The sequence below is a fragment of the Azolla caroliniana genome, unplaced genomic scaffold (genome assembly GCF_043228905.1).
Source record: "Azolla caroliniana isolate FFs.n. ecotype wild unplaced genomic scaffold, voAzoCaro1.0.p SCAF_12, whole genome shotgun sequence".
Classification (NCBI taxonomy): domain Eukaryota; kingdom Viridiplantae; phylum Streptophyta; class Polypodiopsida; order Salviniales; family Salviniaceae; genus Azolla; species Azolla caroliniana.
In genome coordinates, this window is record NW_028230447.1 from 15,679,488 (window position 1) to 15,696,169 (window position 16,682).

Consider the following 16,682-nt stretch of genomic DNA (forward strand, 5'->3'; position numbering starts at 1 on the left):
TGAGAGTGCACATTGTGGTTGTGAGAGGAATTCATGCAAGGATTGGGCTCTTTCGAAGAGATGTGGAAAGCATGGTCGAATTTGATCATAGGTAGAGCATTGTATCAAAGTGTGATACTCAAACTCGCGAACTTGTTTAGGGCCAAGTGTGCATTGCCGACCACTCTCATCACTTGTTCCCCAACGCCATGTCTGTCACGGACGTAGACGAGGGGAAGGACAAGTAGGTGAGCTCACTATTAACAAAGAGAGAAAGATAGATATATAGATAGAGAGGAGCATAGACAAGAGAACAAGAGAGAGAGAGAGAGAGGGTAGACAAAAGAGCGAGAACTAAATTATGCTTCCGTAACTGGTGTTGTTCACCTTGATTGTAATCAAGGTGCACTGAAGTATTTATACAAGAATGTGGTGGTATGCATGTAAGCTAGGAAACATCTAGAGAATGCATGGAAACTTCTAAAGAGTGCATGTCTATGCATTCTCTAGAAGTTTCTTGAAAGTTCTAGTGATTAACTTACAATGTAATAAGTTGAAACTTATATAATATAATAATGCATTGATGGAAATTATGTAGCACAATTGGTAAGGTTGCTCAATAAGACCAAGAGGTCATGGGTTCAACCCCCTACATTCCATCGTGTCTATGACACTGTCTCATATTGCAATGCATGTGAGCTAAGTCGCATGGAAGAAATGGTTCAAATGGCAAATAACGGTATAGGCTCTAACATGTATCGATGTGTACGATTTCCCCGTTCCGCAAAGAATATGGTTTTATAGTTAGGTACAACATGTGTAGTATAATGTGTGAAGTGCGAGCCTCCACATTTGTCCCATGTCATGATACATTGGCATTGCAAAAAGGCCTCATTTACAAAGGAATCTAATGATGCATCATGAAGCAAGTGGCTCGCATCCCATCTACCAAAGAGAGAGAGAGAGAGAGAGAGTGTCTTCATAGGTCAAATATGACCTATGAGACCAGAAATATAACATTTTCATATAATACGTGAAAGTAGTGATTGTCGATTTTCAAGAACTTTACTAATGAGTGTTGCAATCGAGAGTGCCTACTATGATTGTGAGAGAAATTAGTGCAAGGATTGGATTTGGTTTAAGATGTGTGGAAAGCATCGCCAGATGTTATGAAAGGTAGAGCATTGTATAAAAGTGTGAACTTGTTTAGGGCAAAGTGTGCATAATTGATACTATCATCACTTATGCCTTGTCGCCCTAACTCACATTGTAGTGAGTATTATCTAAATTGCATGGAAGCAAAGGTTTAGATTACAGACAATGGGATGGGCTCTAACATGTACTAATATGTGTGGTTTCCCCATTTGGCGAAGAACATGGTTTTGTAGTTAGGTGAAACATATCTAGTATAATATGTGAAGCATTTTGTGCATAATGCATGGTTTATCCTTATTTTGGCTCTTCACAAGCATAATCTTTGTTTTAGAGCTATTGACACTCAACTTAGTATGGATGCAAAACTCTTCCAATACTCTCATGAGCTTTTGTGCACATCCTAAAGTATTTACATAAAACATTGCATCATTCATATACAATAAAAGTTTATGACTATATTTCCAATGACAACTTCTTCAAAGTTTTTTTCCTTTATGAATTTGACAACTATTTGTTCTAATTCATCTATGCATAGACCAAAAGGAGTTGGTGAGAGCAGACATCCTTACTTAACGCCAAAAGTGCTATTGAAAACAATTTAACATTTCATCGCCCATACACAGACAACAATATATAACCTTCTCATATATTCAGGAATCCATGTGCCTCTAAAGATGCTCACAAGGTAACATATCAAAAGCTTTCTTGAAGTCTACAAAGCAACAATATAAACCATTACCTCTCTCTAGCGACTTGTTTCCAACAATAATCAAGGTGACAAGGTGATCAATGGTGCCATAATGTTTTCAAAAGCCAACTGGTCCATATGCTCTCGTACCATTTTTTTTCAACCCATCCATTATACATCTAAAGAGTTTTCTTTATCAGAGAGAGAGAGAGAGAGGCCCAGATGGATGTAGCTCAATTGGTAAGGTTGCCCAATGGAGACTAGGAGGTCATAGGTTCAACCCCTACATTCTATAGTGGCATCTAGTAAATTAAGAGATATCTATGAAGTAATAGATAGGTGAGAAAGTTGGGTTTCGAACCCTAGACATAGTGTTAGTACTAGGGTTAGTACTAGGGTAAGTTAAATACAATGAGAGGGAGAGAGATTTTATTACCATCTTTAGAGGTCAAATGTGACCTATAAGACCAAAAATATATCATTTGACATAGTACATATGAGCCTCATTCACAAAGGATCTATTAATATATCATGAAACAAGTGTGTTGCATCCCATCTTCCAAAATGATTGTAGGATAGTTATTACATTATTTATAACTTCACATTTATGTGAAGGTTCGCACTAATTTGTAGTTCAATCATAAGGGGTGTCATTTTGCAATGCATGGTTAAACATCAATTATCCATGCATGAGCTTCAATTCCCATCCATTTCAACATTTTGGTCTTTAAACCTTGAAGATCTCCTACATTTCGAGGCCAAATTCTTAAGCCCTGTGCATATGCCCACGGTCATAAAGGAGGATTTCAACTCATGATCAAACATATCATTTATCCACGCATGTGCTTTTTTTCCCATCCATTTGAACATTTCAGCCTTTTTACCTTGAAGATCTCCTATATTTTTGAGAGGCCAAATTCTTAGCCCATGTGCATACATCCTCCATCGCAAGGAAGGCATGTGTGAAAGAAAATCGTAACAAATCATCTTTCAAGCATTCGATTGCTCATGTAAGTTCTTACAAATGCATAAACAAGTTCATAAGATAGATAGATATCATTTTAACTTTCAAGAGAGACCAGTTGAGATCATTGAGAGGAGGCCAAGCTGATGGTGAGGATCAAACTATGATTATCTCAAATTTATGACTTTGATGCTATTGTGTAAATCACTTAGCCAATAGCTAGAGAAAGAGAGATCAATTTGAGTTTGAAAAATGAGGAATCTTGTCATAAAGGTTACCTTTGGATGAATGTTTAGGATAGGATTCAAACAAAAGCTAGATTTAACAACTAAATAAATTATTGCTTGCATCAATCCTCCTTTGTATGAAAATTCCAATCATCATTTGCAACAAGCATAATGCATGGGTATTTGTAAGATTAAAAGAATTGTTTTTACATAAGTTCTAAGTCATCTTGGAGAACAACGTTTAAAGTTATTTATTGGTGTTTGACCCCAAGCCCAAGGTATTACTTTATGATAGTGTAAGATTGACGAGATAATTTTATATTGAGGCAAGCCCCCATTTTTTGTCATGCCATAGATCCCTATTAAAAGATGTATAAGGACGAAGATGACAAGGTTCTCGATGCATTTGTGGTCATAGTCACCATCATTTAAACATTTGTAACTGTGACAATATTACTGAGTTCAAAGAGTTGCAATGTCATGATATATGTTGTTTACTATTCAAAGGGTTTCAAGTAATTAAAAGATTGTTCATTAAAAGTCAAACTATTGATGTTCAAGATTTGCAAGTTCAATTATTACAATAGAAGATATGATCTAGCAAGATCTTGGTGGCTTAGAAGGACATAACACAAGATTTTAACCCATACCATTAACGTCCTAAAATTACCCTAAAAAAAGGAAGGGGGGGGGGGGATGTAGCTCAATTGACCAAAGTTATCTATGAATACTTGAAAGACATGCATTCAACCCTTACATTACATAGTAGTGTTTAGTAAAGTAGTGACGCTACCAAGAATTCCACCTTGGTTACATGCATGTGTTAGTAAAACCATGGCTTAGAATAGATGGTGGGAAGGCATGGTTATGAACTTGTGTAAATGAATGTAGATCATGGTGGACCAAAATTTGTAAATAGTAAGAAATGGGCCTGTTTCGATACATAACTATGGTTGCCCACTACCAAGGGGGGGAGGGGAGCTATTTATGAGCTTTCCCAATCATATGTAGGAGAATTAGTCAAGTTATTCTATGAAGTCAAGAAACTCATGTGTCAACGTCTATATTTTAGAGTGACATCTATCAAATGGGTATGGGTTACTGGGATTCAAACCCAGTTGTGAATGGGTTAGGAAAGCATGGCTAATGTGAGCAAATAAAAGATGAGAGAGAGAGAGAGAGAGAGAGAGAGAGAGAGAGAGAGAGATCATATATATATTAATGTCTTCAAAAGCCAAAGTGAATAAAGTAAGGGAGGGGGTTGGGAGGTGGAGGTTGACTTTGTAAACAAAAAAGGTCTCAGATCTAGGGATCTAGATCAATGCATTTTCCTTTCATCTCATTTTTCTCTACATGACATTTCATGTAGATTCACATTTCCATGTCTCATAGTGATGCTAGCGATGAAAGCTTTAGCACTATTAATTCATATAACCATCATACCACCTCACATGGATCTACAAGTACTAATTCACGAGAGGACAAGGAACAACCCCCAACCAACAAGAATGTGCCACATCAACGCATCATTGCCCCAATTGATGCAAATGTACCACATCAACACATTGTTATGACACGGTTGAAACACCTAAAGGAGATTATGGAAGGAATGATTAGCAACCATCACAACTCTGATACTTTCATCGAATACGAAGACCTACAAAAGATTCGGGATGAGATGAAACAAGCCATGGACGTCATAGATTCCGTGATGGAAGAATCGAGAGAGCGAAAGATGGGAAAGCTTCGTGGAAAAGTACGACGATATAAGTTGGCCTCCCAAATGATGTCAGGTAAAATACAAGAAGGGAAAGAGAAGAGGAAGAAGAAGGTGAAGCAAGAGAGGGCTAAGCAAAAGGCTCTCCGTGAGGTTATTGAGGAAGAGAGAGAGAAAACTATATGTATCATTTGTCGGGAGAATCCACGAGATACCCTCGTATTGCCATGTCTTCACTTGCATTTTTGTTCCTCTTGCTTGGCCGAGCATCGAAAAGCTAAATCGAGTACATGCCCAACTTGTCGAGGACCGATCGGAGGAAATCTACATATTCTACTCTCAACCTAGTAATTGTTCATTGTATGGTTACATTTAAATTTATTGGGGGATATTTATTTGTATAACATTAAAAATGTGATTTCACAAGTTCTACAACATATTCTACTAGGAATATAGCCAAATCAAATCTATCAGAACATGAAGTTTTCCTCATGGTTAGTTGCATATTCTTTGCGTTCATGTTGTATGTAATTGCTTAACAATGTCCATGTAATGTTCAAGATGTCCTCATGGAAGATTCAAAGTTAAGTTTGAAAGTTAATCTCCTTAAACAACACCCCTTAAAATACAAGAGAAATAGTATCCATCTCGTAGAAGATAATACAAATCATCTTTGTTTTCTCTTCCATAACCAAAAGCGTTTGTGTTAGCTTTTCTTTCTTGTGTCAAGGAATGCATTGTACCCCATAACATTTGAACTCTCAACGAACATTATCTTGTTGTTTGCTTATGTTTTGGTATCTTTGTTTAGAAATGTTAGTTGTTTATATAATTCCTCGATTTCTTACTTGTGAAAAATTAAAAAGTTATATTGTAGTTCCTAATCTCTTTATAGTGAAAAGTTGCTTGGTTATGCAATTTTTCGATCTCTTTTTAGTTGAGATATTTGTTGGTTATTGCGAAGTAGCTCTTCCAATTCGGTTCATAATAGTCATTTGGTTTCTTTGGATTGAGGCGTGTTCACACTAATTGTTTGGTCCACGAGAGGCATTTTGATCATGATTCGAAGGGCCACCTTTCCATAATGTTTTATTTGGTGGGCCATTTATTTTTATTTAGTGAGTTTGGGTGTTTTGCATTAGGAGGTTTCATATTATTTGCCACATTATGCCCATTGCCAACATATTGTGAGTGAGTATATTCGTATAAATTTTTTAAGTTCATCTTCATCTCTATCCTCGTCTTTTTTTAAAAGATTTTATTAAGCATGGAATCTTTATTACTTTTAGGGAAATCTGTTATTGTCATGTGAGAAATTCTTTAGTTAATATATGCCACTCAATAAAAACATAATATAAAAATGCAATATTTTCCCTCAAAGTTCATAAAAATTGTAATATGAGAATTTCTATACCAATATGTATACCACGAAACATCTCTTAGACATACTATATGTTCATAAAAGTAGGCTACGATCATTAAGCATTTTAGCCTCGGAATCAAAGCTCACAAAACTCGAGCTTTGTTTGTACTTATATGGGCTAAAATAGAACAATTTTGATGCCTTTTCTTTAAGCTATGAAAAACTCCAAGCATATCAATTAGCATGTGTTTTTAATTAGTTTGAAATCAAATGCTTCCACTAGGGGCAGGAAATACAAAATAACTTGCTTATTCTCTAGCTCATTGGTGTATTCATGTAAAGTAGAAAATTGAATTCAACACAACCTTGCCATATATCAATCTGCAAATGGTCAAAAAACGTTTGTCCATGAGTTTGCAAATTGCAAGCAGAATTGTGAAGCCCTTAATTTTGCCCATATTCAAAATGCCAACCTTGTTTATGAGTTGGATGACATTGCTAAGTGGGGCAATAAACCATTGATGTGCCATATAACCATTGAAGGTCATCTTCACAAATTAAATTTGTACGAAAACCTTGCATAGTCATATCTAGCACCCATATTTGCAAGGTCAAATATGTGAACGTTTGAGAGGCATGTTGATGTCCGAAACCCATGGCACCCCAAAAGTATGTGTAACATCATAGAGTAGGTATTATAGACAAAACAATGTAGCATAACAATTGTTCATGTAATTTACCTTCTCATAGGTTTGCATACACCTCAATGTTAGGAGTCTGCAATGGCTTGGCAATGCAAGGAGCTTGAACCAAGCCGATAAACCATTTTTAAATGGTTTCGCGGTTTCATGGTTCAATTCAATCCTCGGTTTGAGCTTGGTTTTTCATGGCTTTGGCCGAATCAAACAGTTTTGGGCTAAACCAGTTAAGGCTAATGGGTTTGGCAAAAAGTGGGTTCTAAACCGGTGTAGGCTTAACCAATTTGGCTAAACTGCCAATTCAGTTCAAATTTGAAAATTGCCAATCTGGTCAAGGCTTAACTCGTTTGGTTTGGGCAATGCCAAACCGGTTAAGCCAAAACCAAACCATTGCCAATTCTTACTCAATGCCTAGATATCCAATGATTCAACTTGTTCTTGTTTAAATGGGCTAAACAAAATTGACCATGAATTGGGCTTGTAACCTTTGAAGGTTGGGGCCTTTTTTGTACCTCTTCATGTTGATGATGCAACTAATGATTAAGCAACTAGACATGTAATTGGAGGAAAACAACTAATTAAGGCCACTTTTCCACCAAATAACCCTTGAACCAAGGATTTGAAATGAATCTTAAATACCATCATTGTCCCAAGCCACTAAATATTGCCTAACATGGCATCTTGGAAGTAATCAACACCATCATTATTGTAGCTTATCTATCAATGTTTAGCCTAGTGTGTTCGCTCGTACCGCTCAATTTCTTGGTTTCACCTATGACAACCAACCCAAATTGTATCCAATCCAGTGTAGTGTAGTTTTGTTTCATCATGCAAAGAAAGCCTAACCAAAATATACTGCCTTTGGGCACTCTCTCTCACTCAATTTTTGGGTTCCATTTATTGCCAATTAACTAGTAAATTTGTAAAGTTGTATGTTTTAAACATAACTAGTAAATTTGTTTGCTCCTCCCCTTCTATAGTGAGTTTGGAGTAGTTTTGTTGATGACACCAACATATACTGCCTTTGGGCACTCTCTCTCACTCAATTTTTGGGTTCCATTTACTGCCAATTAACTAGTAAAGTTGTAAAGTTGTATGTTTTAAACATAACTAGTAAATTTGTTTGCTCCTCCCCTTCTAAAGTGAGTTTGGAGTAATGGTTTGCTATTATTTAAGTTTTAGCACCATGGATTGCTCTATTTTCTTGCAATGTTCTAGTACCCTTTCTTGCAATGGCATTAGCTTAAGAATGGTGAGATTACTTTATATGCCTAAAAAGATCTTAAGTCTTTGGATGATGGTTTGTTTCCTTCCCTACAATGATAGTGAAGAGGTAAACACCATAGGTTCATTAATAGCCCTTTGTCACTAGCAAAAAACATAACATCCATCAATATATCTTTGCACGCCGTATCGTGATTTTGCTGTCACTACAACATCATCACCATTTGTATCCCATACCACCTACTATTAACTTATTTTATACCTTTATGGTTGCCTTGAGCAGATCCAAAAGAAAGAGAGCTAGTTCCCTTCATATATCTTGACACCTTAGGCTCTCAATCTTCTCACATGTCATGGCTCCATATGGGTTTGTCACAAATCCTAAAATAATTGGTTTCCCACTTATCTTACGCTTCAAACCACTAAAATTAGCTTTAGAATCAGTTTTAAGTTTATGACTATAACGCTCAACATTGATGATGCCATTCGAGGCAAAATATGCATATTTTAGGAATTTCCTCAAAACTTGAACCCACAATGAAGAGAATGTGAACTTAGACATATGGAAGCAATGGTGTGAATGGCAAGATTATTCAATGGGGATGGAGATTGGCTTTAACATGTATGGGCAAGTGTGGTGCTACTCCTTTAGAGAAGAAGATGATTTGTAGTTTTTTGTAATTTATGCACTTTAATGTGTGAAGCATGAGCTTCCACATCTTTCTCTAGCCGTGATATATTTGGTTTGCAAAAAAACCTAAGCAAGGTCCATAGTCTCAATGAGAAACCTAAGCATATACTTCACGACCCTTTTCACGTCATGGTCTTAATGAGAAGTAATTTAGTCTCAAGATTTAGGAGCATGTATCGCAAATTTGCGTATGTAACTTGGCATGAAGGAACTTCATAGAAAACATTTTTGACATTCTCAAACTCTTTCCAAGTGCATTTAGAGATTCTACCACTTCAAACGTGACCTATGGGACCTCAAAGAAAGAGCATTACAAAAGAGTCTCCTCAGCTTGTGCAAATTGTGTAGTTTCATGCGACTTATTTAATTTCTAAAGATTACTTCTTTATAAGCGTAATCTATAAGGACCAATGACATGTAGTGGCACTTTGGGAGCCTTAGGTGTTGGCTATATAGAAGGGACTAGGTATCTATTTCATTATGGCATCCCAAGTAGGTGCTTGTCTAAACCCATTAAATTAGCTTTAAAATTGGTCCTCGGATACCTCGTTTCCTAACTATCTTTCCCGTAACCTATTAAAATTAGCTTTAGAATTGGTTCTCTAAGAAAACCATATTTCTATTAACCCATTAAAATTAGCTTTAGAATTGATCCTCTATAGAAGCCATCTTTCCCTTAACACATTGCTTTAGAATTGGTCCTCTACACTTAATTACAATGTACATGCATGCCTAAGAAAGAAAGCCTAAAACTGAAATAATTGATCCAAATTTAGGAGTTGGTGTGCTCAACTTTGAGAGGTTGTGTATGCAGTTGCTATATTAGATAAAGGGAAGGAAACATTGTTCGGATTGCCATGAATGCTTGACAACATAGTTTGAGATACTCCTCATTGTTGGAAACTCTTGTTTAGAGAGTTCAAAATCTAGTTTTCTCTAGCTAGTCCTCTTCAAGCTCTATTCTTGATTTCAAGACCATGACTATGAGTGCAGAGGAGGATTGTCAACAAATCGAGCTGAATCATGCATCTCGCATTGTGGGAGAGGTGTGCCCATGTATCGTAGTTGAACTTGAAAAGCCATCCATCATAGTCAAGAAATAATCACTATAGCATGTCATTTTTGTTCCCAAATGATCATTTTACAGATGTCCTCCTTTGAAATTACATTTCAACTGTTGAGAATAATGCTGGTTAATTCACATGTACTTCTCATAGTAAATCTCATTATTTCACGATTTATAGAGGCTATTGAACTTCTAAAATTCCAATGGTTGCACATCATGTTTTATGAGAATGACAACAGTAATGTGTAATTCAGTAACTGTAGCACATCCTATATGTATTAGTTTCTCTAGGAACAAATTATCCCAAATAGCCTTTTCTACCTCAATAAGAACAAGGAAAAAGAAAGCAAATGGAAATGTGAGTCGAGAAACACATGTTTACTATACACATATTCAAGAAAGGCAAATGAAAAGTTCTGGCATGTGAATCGAGAACCACATGATGTTTACTACACATTCATGTTGCAAATGAGATTAAGAAAAATGCTTGAAAATAGAGTTACAAAGTATTGACAGAAAGAGTCACTCTTGAACCATGTAAGTAAAGGACTCAAAAAGCACCAATATGGAGGAGCTGATATATAGGAGTAATTTGACAGTAACAATTCTGATCTGACTTCCGAGAAAGCCAATCAAAATACTCCCATAGAAATTCTTTTTAACAGAAAAATATCATAATCATCGTAGGCAGACATGTAATCTTTCTTGTTTTATGTAGTTCTTCCACCATTCTAATCACATATCATACACCTCTTTTAGAACCAAATCATGTGTTCAATTCTTCAAGAGTTTCCCAAATGAAAGACCAGTCAAATCACTCACCACTAGAATATATCAAATAAACAAAAACCTCTTTTTCTTGGAGCGAGATAAGGCAGTAGTAGTGCTCCATGGAGGTTCTTGCCATCTGAGAAACCTAAAAACAAAATGGTTTTTCTTTCTATATAAAGGCCCCCCCCTATGTTGTTAGTGAAGTAAAAGAAGAAGAAAACTTTTCCAACCAACGTGTGTGTGTGTGTGTGTGAGAGAGAGAGAGAGAGAGACAACGAAGTGTTTCTCTTTAGATGAAAAAGTTTAAAGAGAAGAAAAAAGAGAAAGGTCAAGAGTCCTAAGGAAAACGTTTGAAGAAGGAAAGAAAGGTCAATCATATCATATCATATAAATAATCATTGCCCAGACGAGGATATATCGATGTCGAGATTACGTCTGGCTTCATGAGAAATCGCCCAACCCATGGATTGTACAGCAATCATCTGACCTTGAGGAGAATCGGCATTACTACTATCGGCACTCTGGTTTAGAGGCGAACTATCGGGTTTCATATCGGCCATATCATTCATCGATAGGTCTGGGATTGGATCACCATCCATCTTATGGATGCCAGATTTATCAGCTTTGTGTTTTTGTTGCGTTTTCGACCCACCACACATGAAGCTGCCCACAATCACCTGACCAAAGCTCACCAGGATTCAATACATATGTACAAAAATTGGAAATTAAACATGTGAAATCAAGCTGCCATTCCAAGAAACAACAAGGACATTTTTGAGAGCCACTTTCTTCTTAAAAAGATATAACATTTCAAACTCGTATTACTTAGAACATTGTTAAACACATACCAATTTTGTTTTCCCATTATGGTTGAATCGACTATGTATGTTTTTTCTCTATCTAAAACTAGTTAAATTTCTATGGAGCTTGGAATTTCATTCTTAATGAGAGAATTTGGTATTTTTTCTTCCATAACAGAAACACTAACTACCTGGACAGGACTAGCAGCCATAAGCATTCCAGCAACCCCTCCCCCGATTACTCTTCCATCAGGACCGGCTAGAGACACGCTGAGACCACCTGTTCTGCTGCGGGTCCCGCCTGATTCCGTTACAAGGAAAGACCCCGAAAGTGCCAGAATTTCAAATCGGCCCTGTGAAGACACAATCGTCATAAGCATATCACTTACAGCTTGTGAAATCAACAATTCTAGGTCATTAAGCTTTTGTAGTTGACAGTTAGTTGGTTATGTTTTGCACCTAACACTCATCTAGTAAAACCTTTCAAATCTAGTTAAGCATCGCTCTCAATATTTTATTTAGTTAAGCTTAGCATTCATTAATCCCTCTAAATAGACCATGAGTTCCATATTCACCTAGTCATTTAATCTTCGAGATTATTGCTATTAGAAATCTTTTGCCCTCACAATTCATCTAGTTATAACTATTTTGAACGAATCTAGTTAGGTATAGGTCACAACTTTCGTTAACAACGAACCTCATAAGTTACAGTGCCGCCCGAGGTTGAGGGCTGACGGAGTGTGACATTTGAGATGGCTCCATTAGCTGATAAGATACAGATTCCTCGAGGACCTTGTTGTGAGAAAGACATGATTCTAGCAGCTACATCCTGTTGGCGAAAAGCTAGATAATTTCGTAACAAAATTCCTAAAAACGAAAACAATCATTCAAGGGAAAAAATGAAATACACATTGAAGTTTTTGAAATTACCTCTCCAGCAGCTATTGTAATGGCATGAGGAGTGAATCCAGCCCCAGCTGATCCTGATACTATTTCCCCTGTAAAATATAGTAGAATTCATAGTATAAGAAAAAAGGCTGCTGGCCTTTAAAGTAATTCCAAATATTAGCCCATCCATCAAGTTGGGTCCGATGGTATGACCATGATGACCTCAACCATTGGACCAGTGTACCAAAAGAACTGCATTCACTGTTTCAGAAAAAATGCAGAACATTTTGTGCAACAAAGATCAGAATGTCAAAAAAATGGACCACTAATTTTCCCCTTTAATTGGACAAAATATCTACAAAAATAATCAATCTCTCTCACTCTCTCTTGTTCGTTTTGTTCATATTTGGGCTGTACTGTAATGATAATCAATATCCACTGCTTCTGATCTCCACCAGACAACCTTACCAATTGAACAACAGCCACAAAACATTCATTTGAAACATTACAAATACAAGTGAATACAAAACTCCTCGAAAATTTCGGCAATTAGAATAATCAAGTATTTGTTCTTTTATCTCAAATTTCTGTGATTCCCCAAAACCTCCCAGAATTACTCAGTTCTGTTTTTTGTTTTAGTGAAATCCATTAATGTATTTTTGAAGATGAAATCTATTAGATGTTTCCCAATATCTCCTAAATTTAAACAAATCCCTACTTAAAAATATTTACTTATGTTCACAGGGACAAATATTCCTTAAGTTTCCAAACATCACCAGAATATCCCCTCTTTAGCAAAATACATTCCACACCAGAGTGTGGGGTATTCTGTAGGTATTCACCTCCTTGATAACCAGAGTACACATTTATAATTGAACTACTCTGACCAATTTCCTTTTGTTTTGATGAATCTACGAGAACAAATCAGAGCCACAGCAAAAAGTGATACAAAGTTGGGAGAAAACAACCCTGGGAGTGTTTAGTGGTACCTAATGCTGCAAGCTGTTGCTTCTTTCCGGATCCGGGGGGTCTTCCTCGCCCTCGCTTCTGGAGGGGCGACATCATCGGGTTGAAACTGGGGGTGGGGGCTGGTCTTATTGTGATGGCGACAGTACCATCAGGTGCGTACTTTCTCGGTCGCCCTCTCTTCTTCTTTGTTGAATCCGGACCACCACCGTAACCCAGTGAGCCCGAGTGTGAGACGAACGTGGTCGCCATATCGGGCATGTACGGAGGGGGTGTCGATGCCAATGGTGTCACGGCTATAGTTCTTGAGCTCGGATCGGTTGCCGAACCTATATATATATATATATGTATATATATAAGCAAGAAATTCAACCCGGATTTCGAATTGTCAGCATTTTTTCGACACAATTTGCAGCTTATCTTTTTATCATAATTTTTCGGATTCGGCAAATTTTGAGCCTTTTCTATATGGCATTGTTTCCACAAAGTTTTTTCTTTTATTGGCGACAACAACAGCGCAAAAGCAAAAAATATTAGAAACAGGAGATTGAAACAATAGTGATGAAATTTGCACACTTTTCCATACCATTGAATGAAGGTGTAAGGCCCACAGAGTTCTTGATGTCCATGCACAATTTTTCTTTTGTTTTCTCTCTCTCTCTCTCTCTCTCTCTCTTTCTTTTTAATGGGGTCTAACACTACTAGTAGTGATGATCACACACACAGATTGGAGGGGGATTTCCCCATACAGAGAATTCCTCCAAGTTTTAATGGAGAGAAAGGAAAGGAAAACTGATCTTTTCTCTTTCTTTCTTATTTCCTTCAAATTTTCTCTGTTAATAACTGCACCTTTAGCTCTTAAACATTATCCATAGCCCTACAAGGCAAAGATTGAGCTAATTGAGCCTAATTCATCAGAAGGGAAAACAAAGCGAAAACCATAATCTATAAACAGACAAAATTAAGGTAGATCTGACGAATTTAGCAAAGAAAAACACAAAGATCGAAAAAATAAAAGGAGCGGGGGGGAAAGGACTTACCTGTGACAGCGCGAGGGTGAAGTGTTTTCCTTTAATTCTTTCCCTGCTGATCTTAAAGAAACAGAGTAAAAACATAGAAAAGGGCGAAGACCCAATTCCAGTTTTTGGGTCAAGAGAGAGAACCCAAATCTTCAGAACCTCTGAGAAGAGAAGGAAAAGTGAAAATCCTCGGTCGTCTCAGAAAACCCTAACCTGCTTCGGAAACCCTAAAACCTGCAGAAAGGGGGGAAGAAGAAAAATAAAATAGAAAAAATAAAATAAAAAGGAAAAGGAAAAGGAAATAAATAAAAATAAAAATAGAAAAATAGAAAAATAGAAAAAAATAAATAAATAAAATAGAAAAAAACTTAATTGTGAAGGAAACCCATCACGAGGAGAAGTTTTTTTTTTTTTTTTTGGGGGGGGTGGGAAATTCGGAAAGAATAATAAAAATAATAATAAGTTAAAAATAGAATTTTGTTTTTTGAAAAAGAAATATAAAACCGAATTAAAAATAGAAAAAAAAAAAAGTAAAAAGTAAAGGAGGAAATAATAATACTAGTAAGAAAAGAAATAAAGAAATCAAAAGAAAAAGAGGGAAAAGAAAATGTATAAACAAAAAGAATGATATTGTAAATACGGAAATATAAAAAATAAAGGAAAATAGAGGAGAAAAGGAAAAAAAAGGAATAAATAAGTGTATTATTTATGGAGAAAAGGGAGAAGAGGAAAGAGGAAAGAAATAGCCCCAAAAAATTAATTAATTAAATTAAATTATTTATTTATTTTATTTTAATTCATTAATTTATTTTAATCAATTAATTAATTAGAAATTAATATTTACGTAAATAAGAGAAGAAGCAAAAACACAGAGGAGTGGACGGCCAGATTTAGAGGCGCCGCCACATTTGGGGGGGCATCCCCGCCACATTTAGTAGTCCCCCCCCCCCCCCCTTTCTTGAGCTTTTATTTCCTATTTATTCTATTTATTTACACACACACAGAGAAAAAAAAAACAATTTCTCCAAATTATCACTATTATTTTATTTATTATTATTATTATTTGGTGGCTTTTTCCATTTTTTCGAAATTTGTTTTTCTTTTCTTTTCTTTCCATTTTTTCTTCCTTCATTTTTTATTTTATTTTATTTTATTTACTATAAATAAAAGAACATCAAAATTCGTACCCCCGCTCTCCTTCCACCAGGATTTAATTAAATTGAAATAAACATTTATTTATTTTAAAAACCGAATAATACTTTGCTTTTCTTTCCTCTGTTTGGCTGGCTTTTCTGCTTTTCTGTTTGGGAGAGTAAAAGAAAAGCAAACATAATTCATTTTTATGTTTTTTTTTTTACTCGCTTTATTTACTAAAGGTAATAAAAGAAAGAAAGAAAAAGGTTGATTTCTTTCTTTTCTTTTCTTTTCTTTTTTCGTTATTTAATCATTTTTTTACGCTTTTATTAAATAAAATTTCACATTTGATTTCTCGCCATAGCTGTCTCTCGAAATGACGCCTTCTTTTTGGTGAATTTAATTTGAATTAAATAAATAGACTGAAAAAACGAAATTTAATTTAAATAAACGAAAATTCCAATAAAGAACTATTAAGTGCTTTTTTTGTTTAATAAATAAAGAAAGAAAAATTAGACCAAAATTCCTTATTTTCTTATTTTATTTTTGTTTTCCCTGTTTTGATGGAGACCAATTTTCTTGATAATACAAATTTGATTTTTTTATTCCTTTTTGGGTTTGGAATTTCATGCGGCCTTTTGTTTTCACATGGGGTCTTATCACAGAACACAAAAAACCAAAATTTCTTAATTTTTATTTATTTATTTTATTTTGACAGCAATACTTCTTGATAATGCTGCTATTTATTTATTATCTATCTATTTATTTATTTATTTTATTTGTTTAATTTCCTAAGTAATTCTCAGTTCAAAGGTGGATAACTTTCAAGAGGGAAGGGGATGGTTTTTAATATTATTGTGACAAGTCTTTTGCCTTTCGTAAAGAGCAGGTTCTACGTTCATCCTAATCGGGACACACACACCCCAAGTTTCGCATGTCCCTCGGATTCCCTAACTTGGATGAGTGCACAGATCTATTCACAAGATTGGACCAGAGTAAATCTCATGTTGTTTAGGCTCGATCGCATGGCCAGATCATGTCGGTCATGAGGCCACCCCCAGCATGGACAACAACAAACTTGATGGACACTGACCTAGATGAGTGCACGGATCTATTCACAGGATTGGACCAAAGTCAATCTCATGTTGTTTAGGCTCGATTGCATGGCCAAATCCTGTCAGCCATGAGGCCACCCCTAGCATGGACAACAACAAACTTGATGGACACGAGAACCAGACAGTGACACTGCTTTTGTCTCCCTCACCTTCCTTCACGTCTCGAGCCAGTTTTATCCACCACCCTTGCATTGTAGTTCTCTCCACGACTCCATGA

The 16,682-nt window shown here is 35.9% G+C and overlaps 1 protein-coding gene across 2 annotated transcripts; it reads right to left on the minus strand.

Annotated features, from left to right (window-relative positions):
* Positions 1-10,228: 10,228 nt before the first annotated feature.
* LOC147857240 (AT-hook motif nuclear-localized protein 1-like) lies at positions 10,229-14,463 on the minus strand. 2 transcript variants are annotated; one of them, XM_087328359.1, is made up of 7 exons: positions 14,238-14,463; positions 13,784-14,074; positions 13,221-13,526; positions 12,274-12,341; positions 12,041-12,172; positions 11,535-11,696; positions 10,229-11,220 (listed from the first exon to the last, which is right to left on the minus strand). In XM_087328359.1, the coding sequence occupies exons 2-7, from the start codon at positions 13,824-13,826 to the stop codon at positions 10,939-10,941; spliced, it is 993 nt and encodes a 330-aa protein (XP_087184485.1). In that variant the 5' UTR covers positions 13,827-14,074; positions 14,238-14,463; the 3' UTR covers positions 10,229-10,938. The 2 variants fall into 2 exon arrangements, with proteins under 2 accessions (XP_087184485.1, XP_087184486.1); XM_087328360.1 differs by lacking the exon at positions 13,784-14,074 and having other exon boundaries at positions 14,238-14,461.
* Positions 14,464-16,682: the final 2,219 nt, after the last annotated feature.